This window comes from Delphinapterus leucas, chromosome 10 (assembly GCF_059928025.1).
Source record: "Delphinapterus leucas isolate spDelLeu-1000000601 "Yukka" chromosome 10, BTC_Dleu_Yukka2, whole genome shotgun sequence".
Classification (NCBI taxonomy): domain Eukaryota; kingdom Metazoa; phylum Chordata; class Mammalia; order Artiodactyla; family Monodontidae; genus Delphinapterus; species Delphinapterus leucas.
The window spans coordinates 52,487,681-52,505,982 of record NC_143138.1 but is presented as its reverse complement, the minus strand read 5'-3'; the positions used below and the strand labels follow the sequence as shown (position 1 = coordinate 52,505,982).

General features: G+C 45.3%; 1 protein-coding gene across 6 annotated transcripts in view; it reads right to left on the bottom strand.

Annotated features, from left to right (window-relative positions):
* The window catches only part of GPD1L (glycerol-3-phosphate dehydrogenase 1 like), a 54,921-nt gene that overhangs the window by 9,659 nt on the left and 26,960 nt on the right, over positions 1-18,302 (bottom strand). For all 6 annotated transcript variants that reach the window (XM_022553894.3, XM_022553893.3, XM_022553895.3 and 3 more), the window contains 3 exons: positions 18,145-18,285; positions 16,560-16,698; positions 9,910-10,022 (listed from right to left, as the gene is read on the bottom strand). In XM_022553894.3, the coding sequence (XP_022409602.1) occupies positions 9,910-10,022; positions 16,560-16,698; positions 18,145-18,285 (393 nt within the window). The remainder of the gene's footprint in view (positions 1-9,909; positions 10,023-16,559; positions 16,699-18,144; positions 18,286-18,302) is intronic.

Below are 18,302 nucleotides of genomic sequence, written 5' to 3'. Positions count from 1 at the left end.
ATTATATTCCATTGTGCAAATATACTGCAATTTATCTGTTCTGTTGATTGGCATAGGGGTAGTTTCCAGTTTGGAGCCATTACAAATGGCTCTGCTATGACACCTGGTACATGACCTCTGGTGGCCGTGAGCAGGCACTTCTGTTGGGAGCGTACCTGGGTCAGAATTGCTGCGTGATGATGAATGCATACGTGCAGATCAAGTTTCTGCCTTTTCTTTCATTTAATAATCCCTGGGATTTCCCTGGTGGCACAGTGGTTAAGAATCCACCTGCCAATGCAGGGGACACGGGTTTGATCTCTGGTCTGGGAAGATCCCACATGCTGCGGAGCAACTAAACCCGTGCACCACAACTATTGAGCCTGTGCTCTAGAGCCCATGACCCCGCAACAAGGGAAGCCACCGCAATGAGAAGCCCGCGCACTGCAACGAAGACCCAACTCAGCCAAAAATAAGTAAATAAATAAATAAATTTAATAATCCCTAAATGAGCATTTCTGAAACGCTGGGTTGTTGCGTGGCTCTTTGCTGCACACCAGGCAGATCAGACACAGACTTGCCTCTTCAGAAGCTGATAACCTAGCTCGGGGGTCAGCAAATCAGGGCCAAGTGTTATAAGTAACGTTGTACTGGAAACCAGGAACTCCCGTTCAGTTATATACTGTCTGTGGTTGCCTGTGTGCTGTCAACAGATCTGAGTAGTTGTGCAGAGACCTTTAAGGTCTGCAAAGCCCACATTTTCTAATGAGCTCTTCTGGAAAAAGTTCATCACCCCCAACTTAGCAGGAAAATAAAACCTGTGCACAAATCACAATGATGCTCAGCAGAAAGCGATATTCTGTAAGAGGTACTGAAGGTTGGGTCTCATTTCAACCCATGTGTACTGAGCGTGCACTGTGGGAAGCCCCGCTGGACCCTGGAGGGGCTGAGGGTGCCCTCAGGGGGCAGGGGGCTGCAAAGATAGAATTAGACACAGGGTGTCCTCAAGGAGTTGACAATATCACTGGGAAAAGACACAGAAAAGCACATCAGGAGACAGAAGGACGAGATTGTGCAGAGAAGCTTCATTTCAAAGCAGGGAAGCCTGCATGGAGGAAGTGGCATCTGAACTGGGTCTCAAATCCTATGTAAAACCAGACAGTCACATATGCCAAGTAGTGCCTGAGTGGAGGTGACAGGGGGTGGCGGTGGGGCGGGGGGGGGGGACTTGTTTGGGACACCAGTCAACCCTCAGGTTGCCAGCTCTTTCCATGTTACCAGCTCCCTCTCCAAGAGCACTCAATGCAGGAAAAAATGCAAGTATTCTGACTCTGTCTAACCACACAAGCATTTTGCCATAATACCTGATGCCTATATATGGATTTGTGCCTTAAGACCTTAAACTATGAAGCCAGTTAGTAACAATAAGAAATAAGCTAAAATAAGTGCATTTCTTCCTCACTCCCCCTAATTTTTAAAAATTAATTAAAGACAGAACATTTTTTAAAACATTCAGGACTATAAAATCTGAGGGATAAGATAGAAAATGGAATGACCCGGGGAGGAAAAATGTCTTCTCTGATTGATATGCAGTTTTTTATAAGACAGATCAAACACAGCACTGATGTGGCCAGGCTCTCCCTGACAGGACGCGGCCACTTCAGATGAAAAAGTTCCCGTGAGCCCTCTAGAAGCTTCGGTGGGCTTCCGACAGAGCAGGACCCTCTCCTGGCTCCCTGGGTGGCAGCAGATGAAGACAGCTGAATGAGGGAGCAGAAGGCAGGGGCCCTAAATGAACCTTCCCTTCCTCAGCCATCACACCAGGCCTTACTCTGGTTCTGGCTACTCCTCTGCAAAGGCCAGGATCCATGCAGACCCCGGCTCCTACAGCTGCAGGCAGAGCTGAGGAATCCAGCCTCCTGACCCGGGAGCATGTTTTCATAAGGTACCACCTCTGCCTGTACCTGTGAGCTTCTCCAGTCCTTCCCACCACACAGGCAATGCAGACTGTAGGTCTCAGCAGCTACCTGACGGCAACCACCAGCCCCGAGCACCTGCTGCGTGTGCACAGGGATGGGGGGAGGGCGATTCCTGGCTGGGCGCGCTTGGCGTCTAGCAGCATCACGTGCAGAGGAGAGGGGACAGGCAGAGTGAAGGAGCTGGAGAGATGCTGACGGGCGAACTGGGATCCATTCTGCGGCTCTGCCCCAGAGCTGCTGAGTTGGGATGGAACAGCCGGACCTTTTAGATGGGACACTGTGCAGAGACCAGGAGCGAGAGAACACCCAAGGCTGGGCCCAAACGGGCCCAGTCACCCCTCCTGGCATAGCAGCCAAACTGAGGAAGCGCATAGGGAGATACGAGGGGCACACGCATGACATCCAGAGGGCTTCTGGTTCTCAGTCTGCCTTGTCGCTGTGTGACCTTGGGATAATCACTCCACCTGTCTGAGCCTTCTTGGCCTTGGTTGTTAAATTCAGGGCTTGGACGAGATCTCTCAAGGCTCTTCTGCTGGTGACATTCCTCCAGGGAATCTGGATCAGTTGTGGCCTGCCCTGGGACTGCAGACAGTGGGACAGCCCTGGGGCAACAGAGAGACACCTAAGGACGTGCAGAGGGACTGACCACAGAGACCACGAAGCCAAGTGCTGGTGAGCCCACCAAATGGTTTTATCGAAGTTACCATGGCAACATGCCAAGGCCTAGCTTCCAAATGGTTAGATTGTGGAAATGGCTCTCTGATGCCTCCTGGGCTGTGTCCCTGTGCACCCCCCCCCCCTTCCTCACAACGTGGCCCACTCTGGAGGTCACTTGACAAACCAAGCCCAGCCAATGTCTACAGACTGGATGGGACATAACACGGACTTCCTTTCAACAAGGGGCTCCTGCAGATTACTTACGAAGCACCTACAGTGAGCCCACCAGGCCACTGCACACACGGTCTCATCCAAATTCTCATGGCAACCCCGGCAAGTGGGTGCCTGTCCCCCTGGCTGGCTCAACGAGGGTCAACGGCTTGCCAAGAACGCCCGGCTGGTAAGTGATGCACATGGGACACGCCCCCGGTGCCTGGCTCCACGGGCCCACTGTTCCCTGTCCCCTGCTGCTTCCATGGTATGGCAAATGTGGCCTGGCCACTCCCACCCCTCTCCGGGTCCAAGAGACCTTCCTGAGACCTCTGCAACCAGATATCAAAGAGGGCTGCCTCTTGGGCCTGCATGGAGGCTCAGGAGGCAAAAGCAGGAGGCCTAGGAGGAGAAAAGATTTATGGGAAAGAATAATAAAAATAACAACAAAAGTTAACCTTATTGATACGGGGAGGGGGAAGGGTAAGCTGGGACGAAGTGAGAGAGTGGCATGGACATATATACACTACCAAATATAAAACAGATAGCTAGTGGGAAGCAGCTGCGTAGCAGAGGCAGATCAGCTCAGTGCGTTGTGAGCACCTAGAGGGGTGGGATAGGCAGGGTGGGAGGGAGACGCAAGAGGGAGGGGATATGGGAACATATGTATATGTATAGCTGATTCACTTTGTTATACAGCAGAAACTAACACACCGCTGTAAAGCAATTATACTCCAATAAAGATGTTAAAAAAAAAAAGTTAACCTTATTGAACTGTTTCTAAGTGCTTCATATATTATTAACTGATTTACTCTTCACAACGTTCCTACAGGGAAGGTCCTGTTACTACACACAGTGAGAGGCAAGGAAACTCAGGCACCTGGGTAAGTAGCCCACCCAAGGTTGTACAGTCAGGATCAGGAGAGCTGGGTTTCGAGCCCTGGCAGCCCAGCTTCCTAGTTCTCTCCAGGGAGCAGATCACGCAAGGCTGCTCCAGGCCGGTGAGTGGAAGGCACAGAGGGGCCAGCTCAGCAAGACAAGAACTTTCTAACAAGAAGAGTTGACCCCACCCAACGGAAAAGACAGAAGCAAAGGGAGTGTGCTCTCAGTCACTGGAAGCATCCAAGCAGGAGCTGTAATGCACGAGCCCTGAGCTCCAACGCGTGCTTCTAACCTTCTACGTCACTGCGCTCAGAGAAAAGGCAGAGGAGGGTGCCCGTGGCCCAGGGGCACACAGGTCGGGGCCACCTCCCAGTTTCCCCTGGATGTCTGGCCTCCCCACCACGGGGAGGAGGGGCCGCTGCAGAGTCAACCCCTCCCTTCTAAGGGGATCCTGGGCCCGTTTAATCACCGTATGATGCATCCTGAAATCCTCACTCTCTCACCTACCACTTATCACTGTCAAAAGAAAAATAAACACACTGAGCTGGTCAGATCATGCCTGAATAGCACCCGAACAGATGTCCTCTGAGGGCGCTCAGCTGTGAAATTTATCACTATCCGCTGGGCATTTAAATCTGCTTTAAACTATTCACGTGAATAGTGAAAATTTATTCACTATTTTAAACACAGAGCTAAAAATACCATGATTTTCAGAAGACAGGCGTCCTTAAGCCCCTGCCCATTTCCCGGGTGATAGCAATACTCAGGGGCTATCATCCTCCACGAAGTGCGGTCTCTGCAATCCTGAATCGGGGCGGGTTGGATAGGGCTCAGTTTCTTTTGCTCCCACCCTCCCACAAAAAGACTACAAAACTGGAGGAGCAGCCCATGTGACCCGCAGTTTATGCAAACACTCTCACCACCTAGGGAGAATGGCCCTGCTGAAAACCAAGTCAGTATTTTCTGTAAGTCCAACAACCCGCCTGACTCTTCTTGAGGCCACCTCCGAGTGCATCTGACCTCGCCTCGCGGAAACCTGAAAAGTGTAGCCTAACTACGTCGAGGTACCACGTATGGTTTGCAGGTTGGGTACTGTGTAAGGCCACCTTGGCTGAGATGTCTAGGAGGCCCAAAGTCAAGCCCACGCTCAGCCCACCAGGCTGCACACCCTGATGAGAAGCTGCCTTAGCGAGAGCAGTGTCGTCCAGCAGAAGTTTCTGCGATGACGTAAATGCTTGCTATCTGCTCGTCCAACAGAGTAGCCACTAGCTGCTGAGACTCACTTAAGACTAATGTGGCTACTGAGTCTCTGAAATGGGGCTACTGTGACTCAGAAACTGAATTTTGAATTTTTAAAAAAAGTTTTAATTAATTTGCATGTAAATGCACACAGCCGCATGTGGCCCTAGCTGAGACTGGGCACCAGGCTGTGGCCCACAGTACATTCATCACAGCCAAAGCCCTGCAGGAAACCTACACGCCCAGCAATTAGGGTGGTGAGCCTCACCACAGACAACCCTACAAAGAATGCCGAGCCTCTGTGGCACAGGTAATGGGTGTATCTCCCAATCTACTCTCCTCCTCTTCCTGAGTCCTAGAGTTCCTGATTTTCATGCAAGTATATGGCTACCCAGAGAGAGGGGGAAATGTCCCAACCTCCCCTGCAGCAGGTATAGTCACACAATTAAGTACTAACTGCCCATTAAGATGAAGCCAAAGTGTTACACTGTGACTCCCAGAACCTGCCTTAAAAGACAGCTGCCACATGCCCTTTATCCTTTTTTTCACCCTGCTGCCTGGAAGGCAGATGTGATGGTTGGAGCTCTGGTCACCATCTTGGAATACAAGTACAAGAGCCATACCTCGTGAACTGGAAGGAGCCTGGGTCCCTGAGAATTAGGTGGAATGGAGTTGTCATATGGATTCAGGATTTTTACACAAGAAAGAGATAAACTTCTACCTTGCTTAGCCACTAATTTTTAAAAAAATTCTTTGTGAAACTAAATCTGGTTTTAGTGCACAGGTTTTATTATTTATTTATTTATATAAATTTATTTATTTTTTATTTTTGGCTGTGTTGGGTCTTTGTTGCTGCACATAGGCTTTCTCTAGTTGCGGTGAGTGGGGGCTACTCCTCGTTGCGGTATGCGGACTAATTGCGGTGGCTTCTCTTGTTGTGGAGCATGGGCTCTAGGCGTGGGCTTCAGTAATTGTGGCGCACAGGCTCAGTAGTGGCGCAAGGGCTTAGTTGCTCTGCGGCACGTGGGATCTTCCGGACCAGGGCTCGAACCTGTGTTCCTTGCATTGGCAGGTGGATTCCTAACCACTATACCACCAGAGAAGTCCCAGCCACTATTATTTTGGGTCTCTGTTAATGAAACTTAATCCTGATAAAGTATTTATTAAAAATAACATAGGTTGAGGACTTCCCTGGTGACGCAGTGGTTAAGAATCTGTCTACCAATGCAGGGGACAGGGGTTCGAGCCCTGGTCCGGGAAGATCCCACATGCCACGGAGCAACTAAGCCCGTGTGCCACTACTTAGCCCACGCCCCACAATTACTGAGCCTGTGTGCCACAACTACAGAAGCTCGCGTGCCTAGAGCCCGTGCTCCACAACAAGAGAAGCCACCACAATAAGCCTGCACACCACAATGAAGAGTAGCCTCCACGCTCCACAACTAGAGAAAGCCCTCATGCAGCAACGAAGACCCAATGCAGCCAAAAATAAATTAATTAAATAAAAAAATAACATAGGTTGAGCTGTACACTTATGGTTTCTGTACTTTTCTATATGAAGTACCTCTTAAACTTTACATTAAAACAAAAATTCACTGCTAGTGAAAGAAGCCAGACACAGAAGAGTACATATTGCACAACTCCATTATAAAAATTCTATAGTGTACAAAAGCAGATCAGTGGCTGCTGGCTTGGGAGAGAGGGGTGAACTACAAAAAGACATATACGTGGGCTTCCCTGGTGGCGCTGTGGTTAAGAATCTGCCTGCCAATGCAGGGGACACAGGTAAGCCCTTATCTGGGAAGATCGCACGTGCCGCGGAGCAACTAAGCCCGTGTGCCACAACTACTGAGCCTGCGCTCTAAAGCCCGCGAGCCACAACTACTGAGCCTGCATGCCACAACTACTGAAGCCCATGTGCCTAGAGCCCATGCTCTGCAACAAGAGAAGCCACTGCAATGAGAAGCCCCCGTTCGCAGCAACTAGAGAAAGCCCACGTGTAGTAACAAAGACCCAACGTAGCCAAAAATAAATAAATTTACCAAAAAAAGACATACAGAATTGTTTGGGGTGATGGAAATGTTCTGTATTGTGGTGATGATTTTCAGGGTATATACACCCAACTGCATTATATATTTAACTGGGTGCAGTTTAATATACACGAATTATGCCTAAATAAAGTTGATATTTAAAAAGGAATACTCCTGTAGTGATTAAGAGATTAATTTAGCTAAGAGGTGAAGGACATTCTGAAGCAGTAAGATGCACTGGTACAACATGATTTTGCATTTTGAATTTTCTTTTTCTTTTATCCTTGTAAGGAGCTGTTATCTTTCTTCCTCCTTTTTTCCCCCTTTTTTTGGTAAGTCAAATGCCCTCATGTTTTTGAGCACAAAAAAAAGTGTACTTCAAAAATTTTTTTAGTGTGGAGAAGATTACTAAAGGTTGTTAATGTGGAAGAAAACAAAAAAGAATGCATATACGTGTGTAACTGAATCACTTTGTCGTACAGCAGAAATTAACACAACATTGTAAATCAACTATACTTCAATAAAATAAATTTTTTTTAAAAAGTAAAACATAAACTGCTTGAACAGTAAGATCCAGTTTTTGTTTTAAAAAGGGGACCTAACAAATGTGTGCTTGCTAAAAAGACTGGCAGGGGAGACAACAAACATTAATAGTGATTATCTCAGGATGTAGGGACTGTCTATCAGTCATTTTCACTTTCTTCTCTACACCTCTCTGTTGTGTGAAACTACCTTTTATAATCAGGAAGAAAACAACAAAATGATTAATTACATAATCAAAGAAACACATGCCCATTTGCCCTGGTTGGGCAGGCTCTAGCAAGGGAGGGCTTCATTTCATTCAACTTGCCTGGACACCAACCAGAAAAGGCAGGTCGTCCAGAGTAACAAAAGACACCAGACTGAATCTTAAAATCCATGATGACATTCTGACCGTGCTAATATCTGCTAAGTTTGAGTCATTTACTCTTTTTTTTTTTAATTTAATTTAATTTAATTTTTTTATACAGCCGGTTGAGTCATTTACTCTTTGGCTCTCTTATCTCCTTATCTGTCCAATGGGATGGTTAGACTCAATTACTGCCAAAGCACCTGTTTCTCAGTTTTCAAAACTCCCAGCTCTGATGCAAGCCAGCAGCAATGATGGTAACTGATCCTGTTTTAAAGGAAAGCCAGGGGAAGGATGCTAAATGGTCCTCAACCCCCATCTGCCTCTGCCCCTCACGAACCACTCTATCATGGGTAGCGGGGAGGCTTCCTGCCAACAGACATGAAAAGCCATGCTCAGTTCAGACACAGGACCAGCATGTGGTCCCATCAGCAGAAACTTCTCCAGAGCCCTCAATCTAGAATCTTTCTTCTCCCCCTGTTCCTTTGTTCTGGGTGGGTTCTCACAGCCTCCCCATCCACCACCGAAAATAACCCAGTCACTTCAAGAGAGCTTTGGAGCACACAGACCATGCTGAGCAATTAGGCCTTCATGGTGCCACTGCTGGCGAGTTCTCATTAGTTTAATGAAGGACTATTAAAAACACATAAAAATCTCAACCAACAAAAATAAACAACACAGCCAAAGCCAGCATCTTAAATGTATAGCAGGCGGTGTGCAATGTGAGAATCCCCCACCAGCATTCAAAAAGACGGACTGGGGCTTCCCTGGTGGCGCAGTGGTTGAGAGTCTGCCTGCCAATGCAGGGGACACGGGTTCGTGCCCTGGTCCGGGAAGATCCCACATGCCGCGGAGCGGCTGGGCCCGTGAGCCATGGCCGCTGAGCCTGCGCGTCCGGAGCCTGTGCTCCGCAACGGGAGAGGCCACAACAGTGAGAGGCCCAAAAGATGGACTGCCTGGGAGCCCAAGTCTTTCGTTGGCTTCAATTTTTAAAATTCTCATTGTATGGAGACGTGACCACACATACACACACGATGTTAATTCTACAAAGTGGTTTTCAATTCTGACCAGGAAAAAAGGTGTACACTTTGGAGAAAGCATGGGAAGGCACTCTTTGGACTGGTCTCCCCTGCATTCTTTTGATCTTTGCAATTTTCACCTGACAAAGTGAGGCGAATGCCAGATTACTTAATTTCCTACCCTAGGTGCTCAAATTCCTGAAAGGCCGCTTCTGCTACAAAAGAAATTACTCAAAAGTGACTCAAAGGGGTTATCCATTCACATGAAAGCTCTTTACTTTCCCTTTTTTTTTTTTTTGAGATGGCAGCGAAGGCAGCTCTGATTCCAAGGGGAGAAGGATGAGAAGATGCAGCCCAGCTTCCCGTGGGCTGTTCCCCATAGTCAGGATAGAGGGACCCCGACCACGACTTTTAAAGGCAGAGGGGAACAAGCCAGGAGCCCAAGACCAAGTGCGGAAACGTCCCTTGACCCTCCCAAGCCACTAGCCAATAGAAGCTGGTTCTTTAATCTGATCTTTTCCCTTTACAGGCAAAGATAAAGCTGTTCTTAGAAAGACCTGTCAGCAGCAGATTGTTTTTTTTTTCCTTTAAAAACAACAACCAACCACACCATCAAACCAGTAGAGTAGCATCATTCAGAGGGGCCAAGTTCCTCTTCCTGCTCAAGACAGTAAGTAGGAGAAATGTATAAATTAATAGAATACTTCACTCCCAGGTAAGACTCCACAATCAAAGTAGTCCCTGGCTTTCCAAATGTTAGTGCTGTCAATTTCCCAAAGAACAAACACCCACCCTTCTCCCAGATTTACAAATAAAAGCCAACCATGAGTGAGAGAGGAAATCTAACCACCAAGGAAAGGCTGGGGCAAAGCAGGAAGTGATAAACAAGGCTGCCAATTCACTATTCTCCCCAGAAGTACGTGCACAGAACACAGAGGCCATTCTTCAGGACTGGCTGCAATGACGCTAGCAGTGGCCCTGTGTGATCACTCCTCCTGTGAGCGTAAATATCAAGGCTGCTTTACCTTCAGAGCACCGCACAGTTCAACCGTGTCTGCATCATCCACCACCGTAATTCGAAAATTTGGAGTCTGCAGAAGTTCTTTGAAGAGAAGGCCGTTCTCTATTACCTTGCTGCCTATTGAAAGGTTAGAAAAAAGGAAATTAATAACAGCCTCTCATCTTAATTTTTGCATCTAACACAGTTTAAAGTGACGTTTTTCTTATTACAAAAATAACATATTTTCCTGATAGGAAATTTTGAAGAGTCATAGGACTAGAAATAGAAAATTAAAATATTCCACAATCCCACCACAGGATCATTAACAATTTGGCATACATCTTTAACTTACTGAAATAGGAATATACATAGTTTTTCTCAAAATTGAGAACAACATAGGTGATTTCATAATCTGCTTTCCCCCGTTTATGGCAGGAATAATTTTCAGTGACATCATACACTTTCTACTTTACTTTAAATGGCTGCTTTGTAGTTTACTGCATACATGCATCATATTTTATCTAAGCATCTTTCTATTATTTGATATCTAAAACTGTTGCAACTTTTTGCTACCATGCACACTTACTTATAAGCTCCTTCCAGGGGAGGAAAGTACATCCCTTTCTACCAGCATTTGGCTTGACCAGAGGATGTGCCTGGACTCACAGAGGGTGGGACAGATTTCCCCACCCCTTGACCTTGGGCTTAGTCATGTGACTGGCTTTGGTCAGTGGGACATTAATAGACCTGACACAGTGGAGGCCTGAAGCCTATTTGTGCAGCAGTAGGGCTGGTTCCCTTGTCCCTCTGCCTTCACTGTGAGAATACATCCTGGCTGGCCCGCTGGACTCTACAGGAAGATGAGACAAAGGAGCAGAACGACCCCAGCTTTGATCCGCCAGCCTCCAGTGGACCCACAGCTAACCCACGTGTTAGCTGTGCTTATTTTGGATGCCACTGAGAATCTGGGATTGTTTGTTATTTAGCATCACTATGGCAACAAAAGAACTGATACAACATCAACAAACATGTTCCTGACAATTGTGGAAGACGGAAATGCATTCAAAGGGTCCTCATTTTTGTTCCCGTTGTATCCCCTCCCTTGGGACCATGCTTAGAATGACACAGAGGATCAGTACTTTTCACCTTATTTTTTTGGTTAGCGACTTTCAGTTCAAAACAAAAATAAAACTTTACACATAGAGCCTGATGTGAGATCTGCTCTGGTTGGTGGGATGCAGGGTGGCGCTCTGCTCTGGGAGGGCTCCAGAAATCAGGATGATAAAATTCACCAGCCAAGACCTAGCTCCCACGTGATGATCTCCACACAGAGCCTGGGGACTATGGCACTTTGGCCCTTCCTGCCTCGAGGTTCTCAAGCCTATTCCCAAGCTTGTTTTCACATTACAATCACCCAGGATCTTTAAAAACACCAAAGTCTGGCCAAACCCCAGACCCATTAAATTACAAGCTCTGGGGTGGAGCAGGCATCACTAATTTCTGAAGCTCCCCAGGTGACTCCAATAGGCAGACAAGTTGGCAAACCTCTGATTTAACCTCCTCTAGCCTCATGAGTAAAACACTATGGCACTCAGGACTGTCTGAGGTTAACTAGGAATCAGGTGTGAAAACAGCCTAGGCTCACAACGATCACACAAAGGTCTATATAATAATAATAATAAGATAGCTGATACTTACATGCCTATGACTGATTTGCCCCATTGACAGACAGGAGGCCCAGAGAGGTTTACCAAGTTGCCCTAGGTCACACAGCTAGTAGGAGGCAGAGCCCCAATTCTAACCTAGATGCTCTGGCTCCAGGGCCCGCACTCCCTCTCTACGCTATGTTCCTCTCAGGGGTGGGAAAAGAGAAGATAAACAAGCAACAAACATCACAATCAGAACTATGGTCTTCCAACGCAGGAAAAAAAGAGGATTGTCAACAATCAAAATTACACCCAGAAGTAATATAATGTCAAAATGATCCAGGGGAGAGTGGAAAGAGGGTGGGAAACAGGTGAAATAAGGCCAGCCAGCAGTTAATCATTACTAAAGATGGGCAGTGGTGTCATGATACTGTTCTCCCTACTTCTGTTTGGTTTAAGGAAATTTGCCATCGTATAATAAAATATTTAAAATACTTACACCCGATACTTAGAAACACATTTTCAGGACCTCCCTGGTGATCCAGTGGTTAAGAATCCGTGCTTCCAATGCAGGGGTTACGGGTTCGATCCCTAGTCGGGGAACTAAGATCCCACGTGCCGTGCTGTGCGGCCCCAAAATAAACAACAACAAAAAAAGAAACACATTTTCTATTCTACAGGCATTGCTATGATGTCATTTAGCTGAGTTCTCCTCTGTCCAAATATCAGAAGTATGTCCACTTGAGCAAACTGTCCTCTTCCTTTTTTAAACAGTCCTCCAGACCAGCAGCACCGTTTCTTCACCTGGGTTGGGCAAACCAGCCCCGGTCTCACATTGTGATGTTATTCCTGTCTTTTTCCTCTGTCCTCACCGCCACGGCCACTGCCTGGTGCCTCCGACAGGAGGGAGGCTCACAAGCGTTACAGACAGGCCCTCACTCCTCCCACTCGAGCCACTTTAATCCAACCATCAGCAGCTGTGAGTAACCTGACACATGGCAGGGAGAAGACTGTTCTCCATTTGCCACTGATACAAGGTGGCATCTGCTGGTACCTCTGTGGCTGCAAATTACACATAGGTGAGCTTGATTTACAGCAATCTTACATTTTCTCAAATTCACCTTTTATTTATTTTTATTCTTTTCCATTATGGTTTATTATAGGATATGGAATATATTATATATTGAATATAGTTCCCTTTGCTATACAGTAGGACCTTGTTGCTTATCTATTTTATATATAGTAGTTTGTATCTGCTAATCCCAACCCCACCCCCTTTCCTCTTTGGTAACCACTGTTTTCTATGTCTGTGAGTCTGTTTCTGTTTTGTAAATAAGTTCATTTGTATCATATTTTAGACTCCACATATAAGTGATATCAAACGATATTTGTCTTTGTCCGACTCACTTCACTTAGTATGATAATCTCTAGGTCCATTCATGTTGCTGCAAATGGCATTATCAAATGTACCTTTCAAATTTTTAGATCTTTTATTGTTTTAAATCATGGATAAGAAAGCACTGATCGTATTATTATTACCAGTCATGAGCAGTGATGCAGCAAGCAGGGACCCATGGCATCTGGTCCAGAACAGGGAAGGCCCATCAGCCACGTGGAAGGGCTCCCCAAACTCAATATGAACCAAAAGACAGGAAAATCCCACTTCTCTTCCACACCAAGTTTTGGAGATAATCAACCTATTTAATAAGACTCCTTCAAAACACTCATCTCAGTCTGTAATTCCCTATTGTTTGTGTACCTAGAAGCTCCTTCTGCATAGAAGGGGCTTATGAATCCTTGACATTTCGCATCATGACTGATACATAACAGACTTTGAACAATATTTGTGGGTTGAGTGGAAGTCTCGGACTCTGTGAAGTCAGTCCCAAGGAGGAAGGGATTTCTCACCACAAGGGGGTGCCGCAGTGCCCCATGCTCGTTAGTATTTTTACCAGACACTGAAAACAATGCCATCTTCCTCCTCCTGCACAGGAGACTCAAGTGGACTAAGATTCCTGAATCTGTCATAATTAAAAATGAGTTGGCTGCTAATGCCATCAAGAAAGGAGACCTGGATAACCACAGCACAACGATCAAATCCGGAAAATTTAACCTTGACACAATTATCTAACTACAACCCATATTCAAATCTCCCCCATTACCCCAGTGTCGCCTTTATGGCAACCAGGATCCAGCCCAGGATCCTGCACTGCACTTAGTGGTCAGGTCTCTCTAGACTTCTCCTTTAGCCTTTCAATATCTTCTATGACACTGCCATTTTTCAGGAGTGCGGACCAGTTGTTTTGTACCAATGTCCCTTTCTTTGGGCTTGTCTGATATTTCCTCACAATTAAATTCAGATAAAATAAGAAAAATTTTAAAATATCACTTTCCTGTTCTATCTTACTTTCAACAGTTAATTTAATTTAATTCAGGTCACTCTTACCAGCCATGGACCAACCCACAGAGAAGGCAGTAGAAGCACTGGGTAAACAGAAGCCAGAGGAAGAGATGTAACTTCTGTGCATTTGTCTGTTACACACCAAAAAAGTCTAATGCACCCAACTCGGAGAAACAAGGCCAAGAGGCATGTAAAAATCCTAGCTAAAATCTACAGGTTTTTTTTTTTTTTTTGGCTGCTTCAGGTCTTAGTTGTGGCATGTGGGATCTTTCATTGCAGCATGGGCTCTTCGTTGTGGCTCACAGGCTTCTTTCTAGTTATGGTGTGCAGGTTTTCTCTCTCTAGTTGTGGTGCGTGGGCTCCAGGGAACGTGGGCTCTGTAGTTTGTGGCACACAGGCTCTCTCATTGAGGCGTGAGCTCAGTAGCTGTGGCACATGGGCTTAGTTGCCCCCGGCATGTGGGATCTTAGTTCCCCAACCAGGGATCGAACCCGCATCCCCTGCATTGGAAGGCGGATTCTTCACCACTGGACCACCAGGGAAGTCCCTCAAATCTACCGTTTTGAATCAAGGATTGGAGAAGTCTCAACCCTATAGAATGATTGGTGTAACCAGTCAATCCTAACCAACTGATTAGCAAATTGATTACTGGCAAATAGGATTGAGCTGGAACAACTAGTTAACAATTATTTTTGAAAAATAAAAGTAATTACAGAACAATTTGACAGGCTACATTAAAAGCATAGATGAATAAAAGAACTATGAAAGAATAAAACCTATATACAGACTAGCATACATATGAAAATTTTTTTTCTGGAAGGATACATAGGAACTGCTAACAGTGATTCTCTTTGGGAAGAGGGAATAGGTGGGAAATTACAATCTTAATTCTAATTTATACCTCCTTGTACTATTTGAATTTTCTTACCTGTGACTACATTGCTCTTGTAAATATCAACCTGGGTAATGTTATTATAGGTCATTTTGTTTTCCTCCTTTTACTATTTGTGATACCTCTCCTCTCCAAAATTATCGTTTCTCCCCCTTCAAAAAAATTTTTTAAGTGCCCAGATAAATGGATTGTCAACAGAATGCTACGCAACTATGAAGATGTATGCTGACAGAAGTAAATGAAACAATTATAAGAGTATACAACTACAGCCGTAAATAGTTTGCCACAAATAGAAAAAAATAATGAAATTTAAATGAAATTAAAAATGGTTTTTGTAAGTCAGAGAAAGACAAATATCATATGATACTGCTTATATGTAGAACCTAAAAAAAGTGGTATGAATGAACTTATTTACAAAACAGAAATAGTCACAGACATAGAAAACAAACTTATGGTTACCATGGGGAAAAGCAGGGGGAGGGATAAATTAGGAGTTTGGGATTGACATATGCACACTAATATATATAAAATAGATAACTAATAAGGGCCTACATATAGAGCACTGGGAACTCTACTCAATACTCTAATTACGTATATGGGAAAAGAATCTAAAAAAGAGTAGATATATGGGTACGTATAACTGATTCACTTTGCTGTACAGCAGAAACACAACACTGTAAATCAACTATACTCCAATAAAAATTTTAAAGAAATTTTTTAAAAATGGTTTTCTTTTGATTATCTCTATTTCCCCCTGTAATCAGATAATGTCTGTACAACAGAGCTTCCTTTAACAAAGCTGCCAAGGAGAAATGATTCACATTGCTGGTGTGTTTGACAAGGGTGGAAGTAAGTTCTGGAGTGGTAGATAAACTTAAATACACTATTGCAAAGCACCTGCAAACCCAACAGTATTACTCTTCTGAAGAGTCCTATAATATGGGCACTTGGGAATTCCAAAGCCCTTTTTAAAAGAAACAAAAATTTTCCCAACACCAATGTGTAAGAGTAGAAAGAGCTTTCTGTTTCAAGAAACAGGAGACCCAAGTTCACGCCTGGGTTCTATATTAGCTGTGTGACCTTGGGGCAGGTAACTTACTCTCTGGGCCTTGGGCTTATTCACCTAAAAGTGGGGATCATTCCCATTAATCTCTAGATCTCCTTGGAATCTAATGAGCATCCAGATCCTGGCATTTGTGAGTAAAGAAAAGCTGGGTTTCCCTTATAAGAAGACGTACCAGAGAACTTGCTTTCCCTGATCCCACCCCCCCCACCCCCATGTAAGAAGGCAGCTGTCTGCAAGCCAGAAAGAGAGCCCTCATCATAGAAAAGTGTTGGTTAAACCTTAATCTTAGACTTTCTAGCCTTCAGAACTGTAAGAAATAAATTCCTGTTGTTTAAAAAAAAAAAAAAGAAAAGCTGGGTTTCTAAGGCCCCACCATGGATGTAACCACCTGCTTCTTGGTACAAGTACCCTTGTGTTTTTGTGTTTAACCTCGATAATGCATTACTGGATCACAGCAGGTCAACATGGTCTCCTTGGCTTTACTTTCACTCCAGAGGTTACTGAAATGCTTCAGTCCCACAGAATGGCCTCCTACATAAAATTCCCACCCCACTGAATGTCCACCCCAAGAATGTTAAGGGCAGGAGGGAAGAGTCCACTATAGAAAATTCCAGAAACGGAAAGTGTGCCTGTTAAGGCACCCAATGTCCCTTCCCCAGGTGGCCCTCACCGATGGTGGTCTCGCAGAACTTCCCAGCGGCCACCTCATTGGCAATGTTGGCTCCCATCAACACGCTGATGTCAATGCCCATCTTCTCTCGGATGATGTCGGAAATGAGCTTCAGCCCCTCAGGACCCTCATCTATGCCCTGCAAGGATGTCAGCAAGTTAGGGGAAAATGAACCACCAAGGACAAGAGGCAGGAGATCATTGCTTTATAGGTCACCTAGATTCAGACTTCCAATGGCATACGCAACTTGAAAAACCTCTCTTATTTACAACAGTAAACATACTGTGTATGTACCATTTAAAGAGTAAAATTAAATGAAAATGTAACCACCCAGGTTAAGAAAGAGAACATGAAGGACACCACTGAAGTGCCCTGTGTCTCTCCCCAAGTGCATCCTCCTTATGAGTGTTTCCTGGTCCCCACCAGGGTGAAGCCCTATCCTGAATGCTTTATGCCCTGTTCCCTTGCTTTTCTTGATCATTTTGCCACATAAAACTACACCTAAACAGTAAGTTATATCAGTGTATTTTTGAAAACCTATAAATGAAACTGTACTGCTCACCTTTGTGCTGTTTTGTGCTATATTATTACTTTGGAGATTCACCCACACGGCTGCATGAATGCTCTGGTTCATTCCCATTTACTACTGTGAAGTATTCCACCATTCATCTGTCCAGTCTATTGATGACTGACATTGAACTGTTTGCTCTCATAAACATTCACCTATGAACACTATGGAACACACTCTCTCACAGAGGGTTCTTCCCCTGGCAGCCTGGGGAAGTTTATGGACCCGTTCTCAGACTTCATATGCATAAAGCAAAATACATAAGATTACCCAGGAAGACAATTATACTGAAATATAGTTATCAAATGTTAAAAAAAAATTTGTGACAAAGTAGTATATGTATGTTATCAATGTAATTATAAAAAGATGTCATGGCAGGTATAATAATTATCATAATTTCCAAGTAGTGATGAGCATAAATGATACTTTGAGATATCTGAAGCCACTGTAAAGTGATACGAAAATACCTGTAATTTCTATAGATCACAGGGTCAAGGTCCTACTACTGTCATTGAAACTCTGGCCTGTGGCCTTCACTCATAAGCGAAGGAAACGCTTGTTTCAGTTAGCGGTTAAAATGAATAAAAATGCAATTCCGCCCCCACATTTAGGTCCATGAACTCTTGAATTCTATCTGTGGACCACTGTGGGTGGTTTGTGGACTTCTGATTAAAAACCCTCTCTTTCGGGAATAAACCCAGGAGTGGGAAGTAAAGATGATTAATTTCCCAGTGAATGCAAACCATGCAAGATTTCCAGAGCTGGTGGTTCTTTCTTTGGGGGACCCCACTCTTGCGCCCCCCGCCCCTGCCCCTGCGAACCCTCTCTACATAGAAAGCAGCCCCTCCTAAATGTGAGAGGAGCAAGGCTCGTGGATGGCGTGGTTTTGATTCTCTTCCAGGCATCTTTGAAAAAACAAATCCAAACCAGCCATAACTTCCCTTCAGCTCCTTATCTCCAAGAGGTGAAAGAGGAAAGGAAGTTCCCAGTAACCGGCGCGCAGCGAGGGCCCGTCACCTTGATGAGGGTGATGCCCAGTGCGTCCTTGGGCACCCTCCCCGTGATCTCTTCGCAGATCCGGTGGATGAACTGGTGGGGGATGACAAACACCAGCAGGTCTGCGTCCTGCACGGCCTCGCTGAGGTTCGCAACAGCAACCTGCGAGGGCGAGGGGG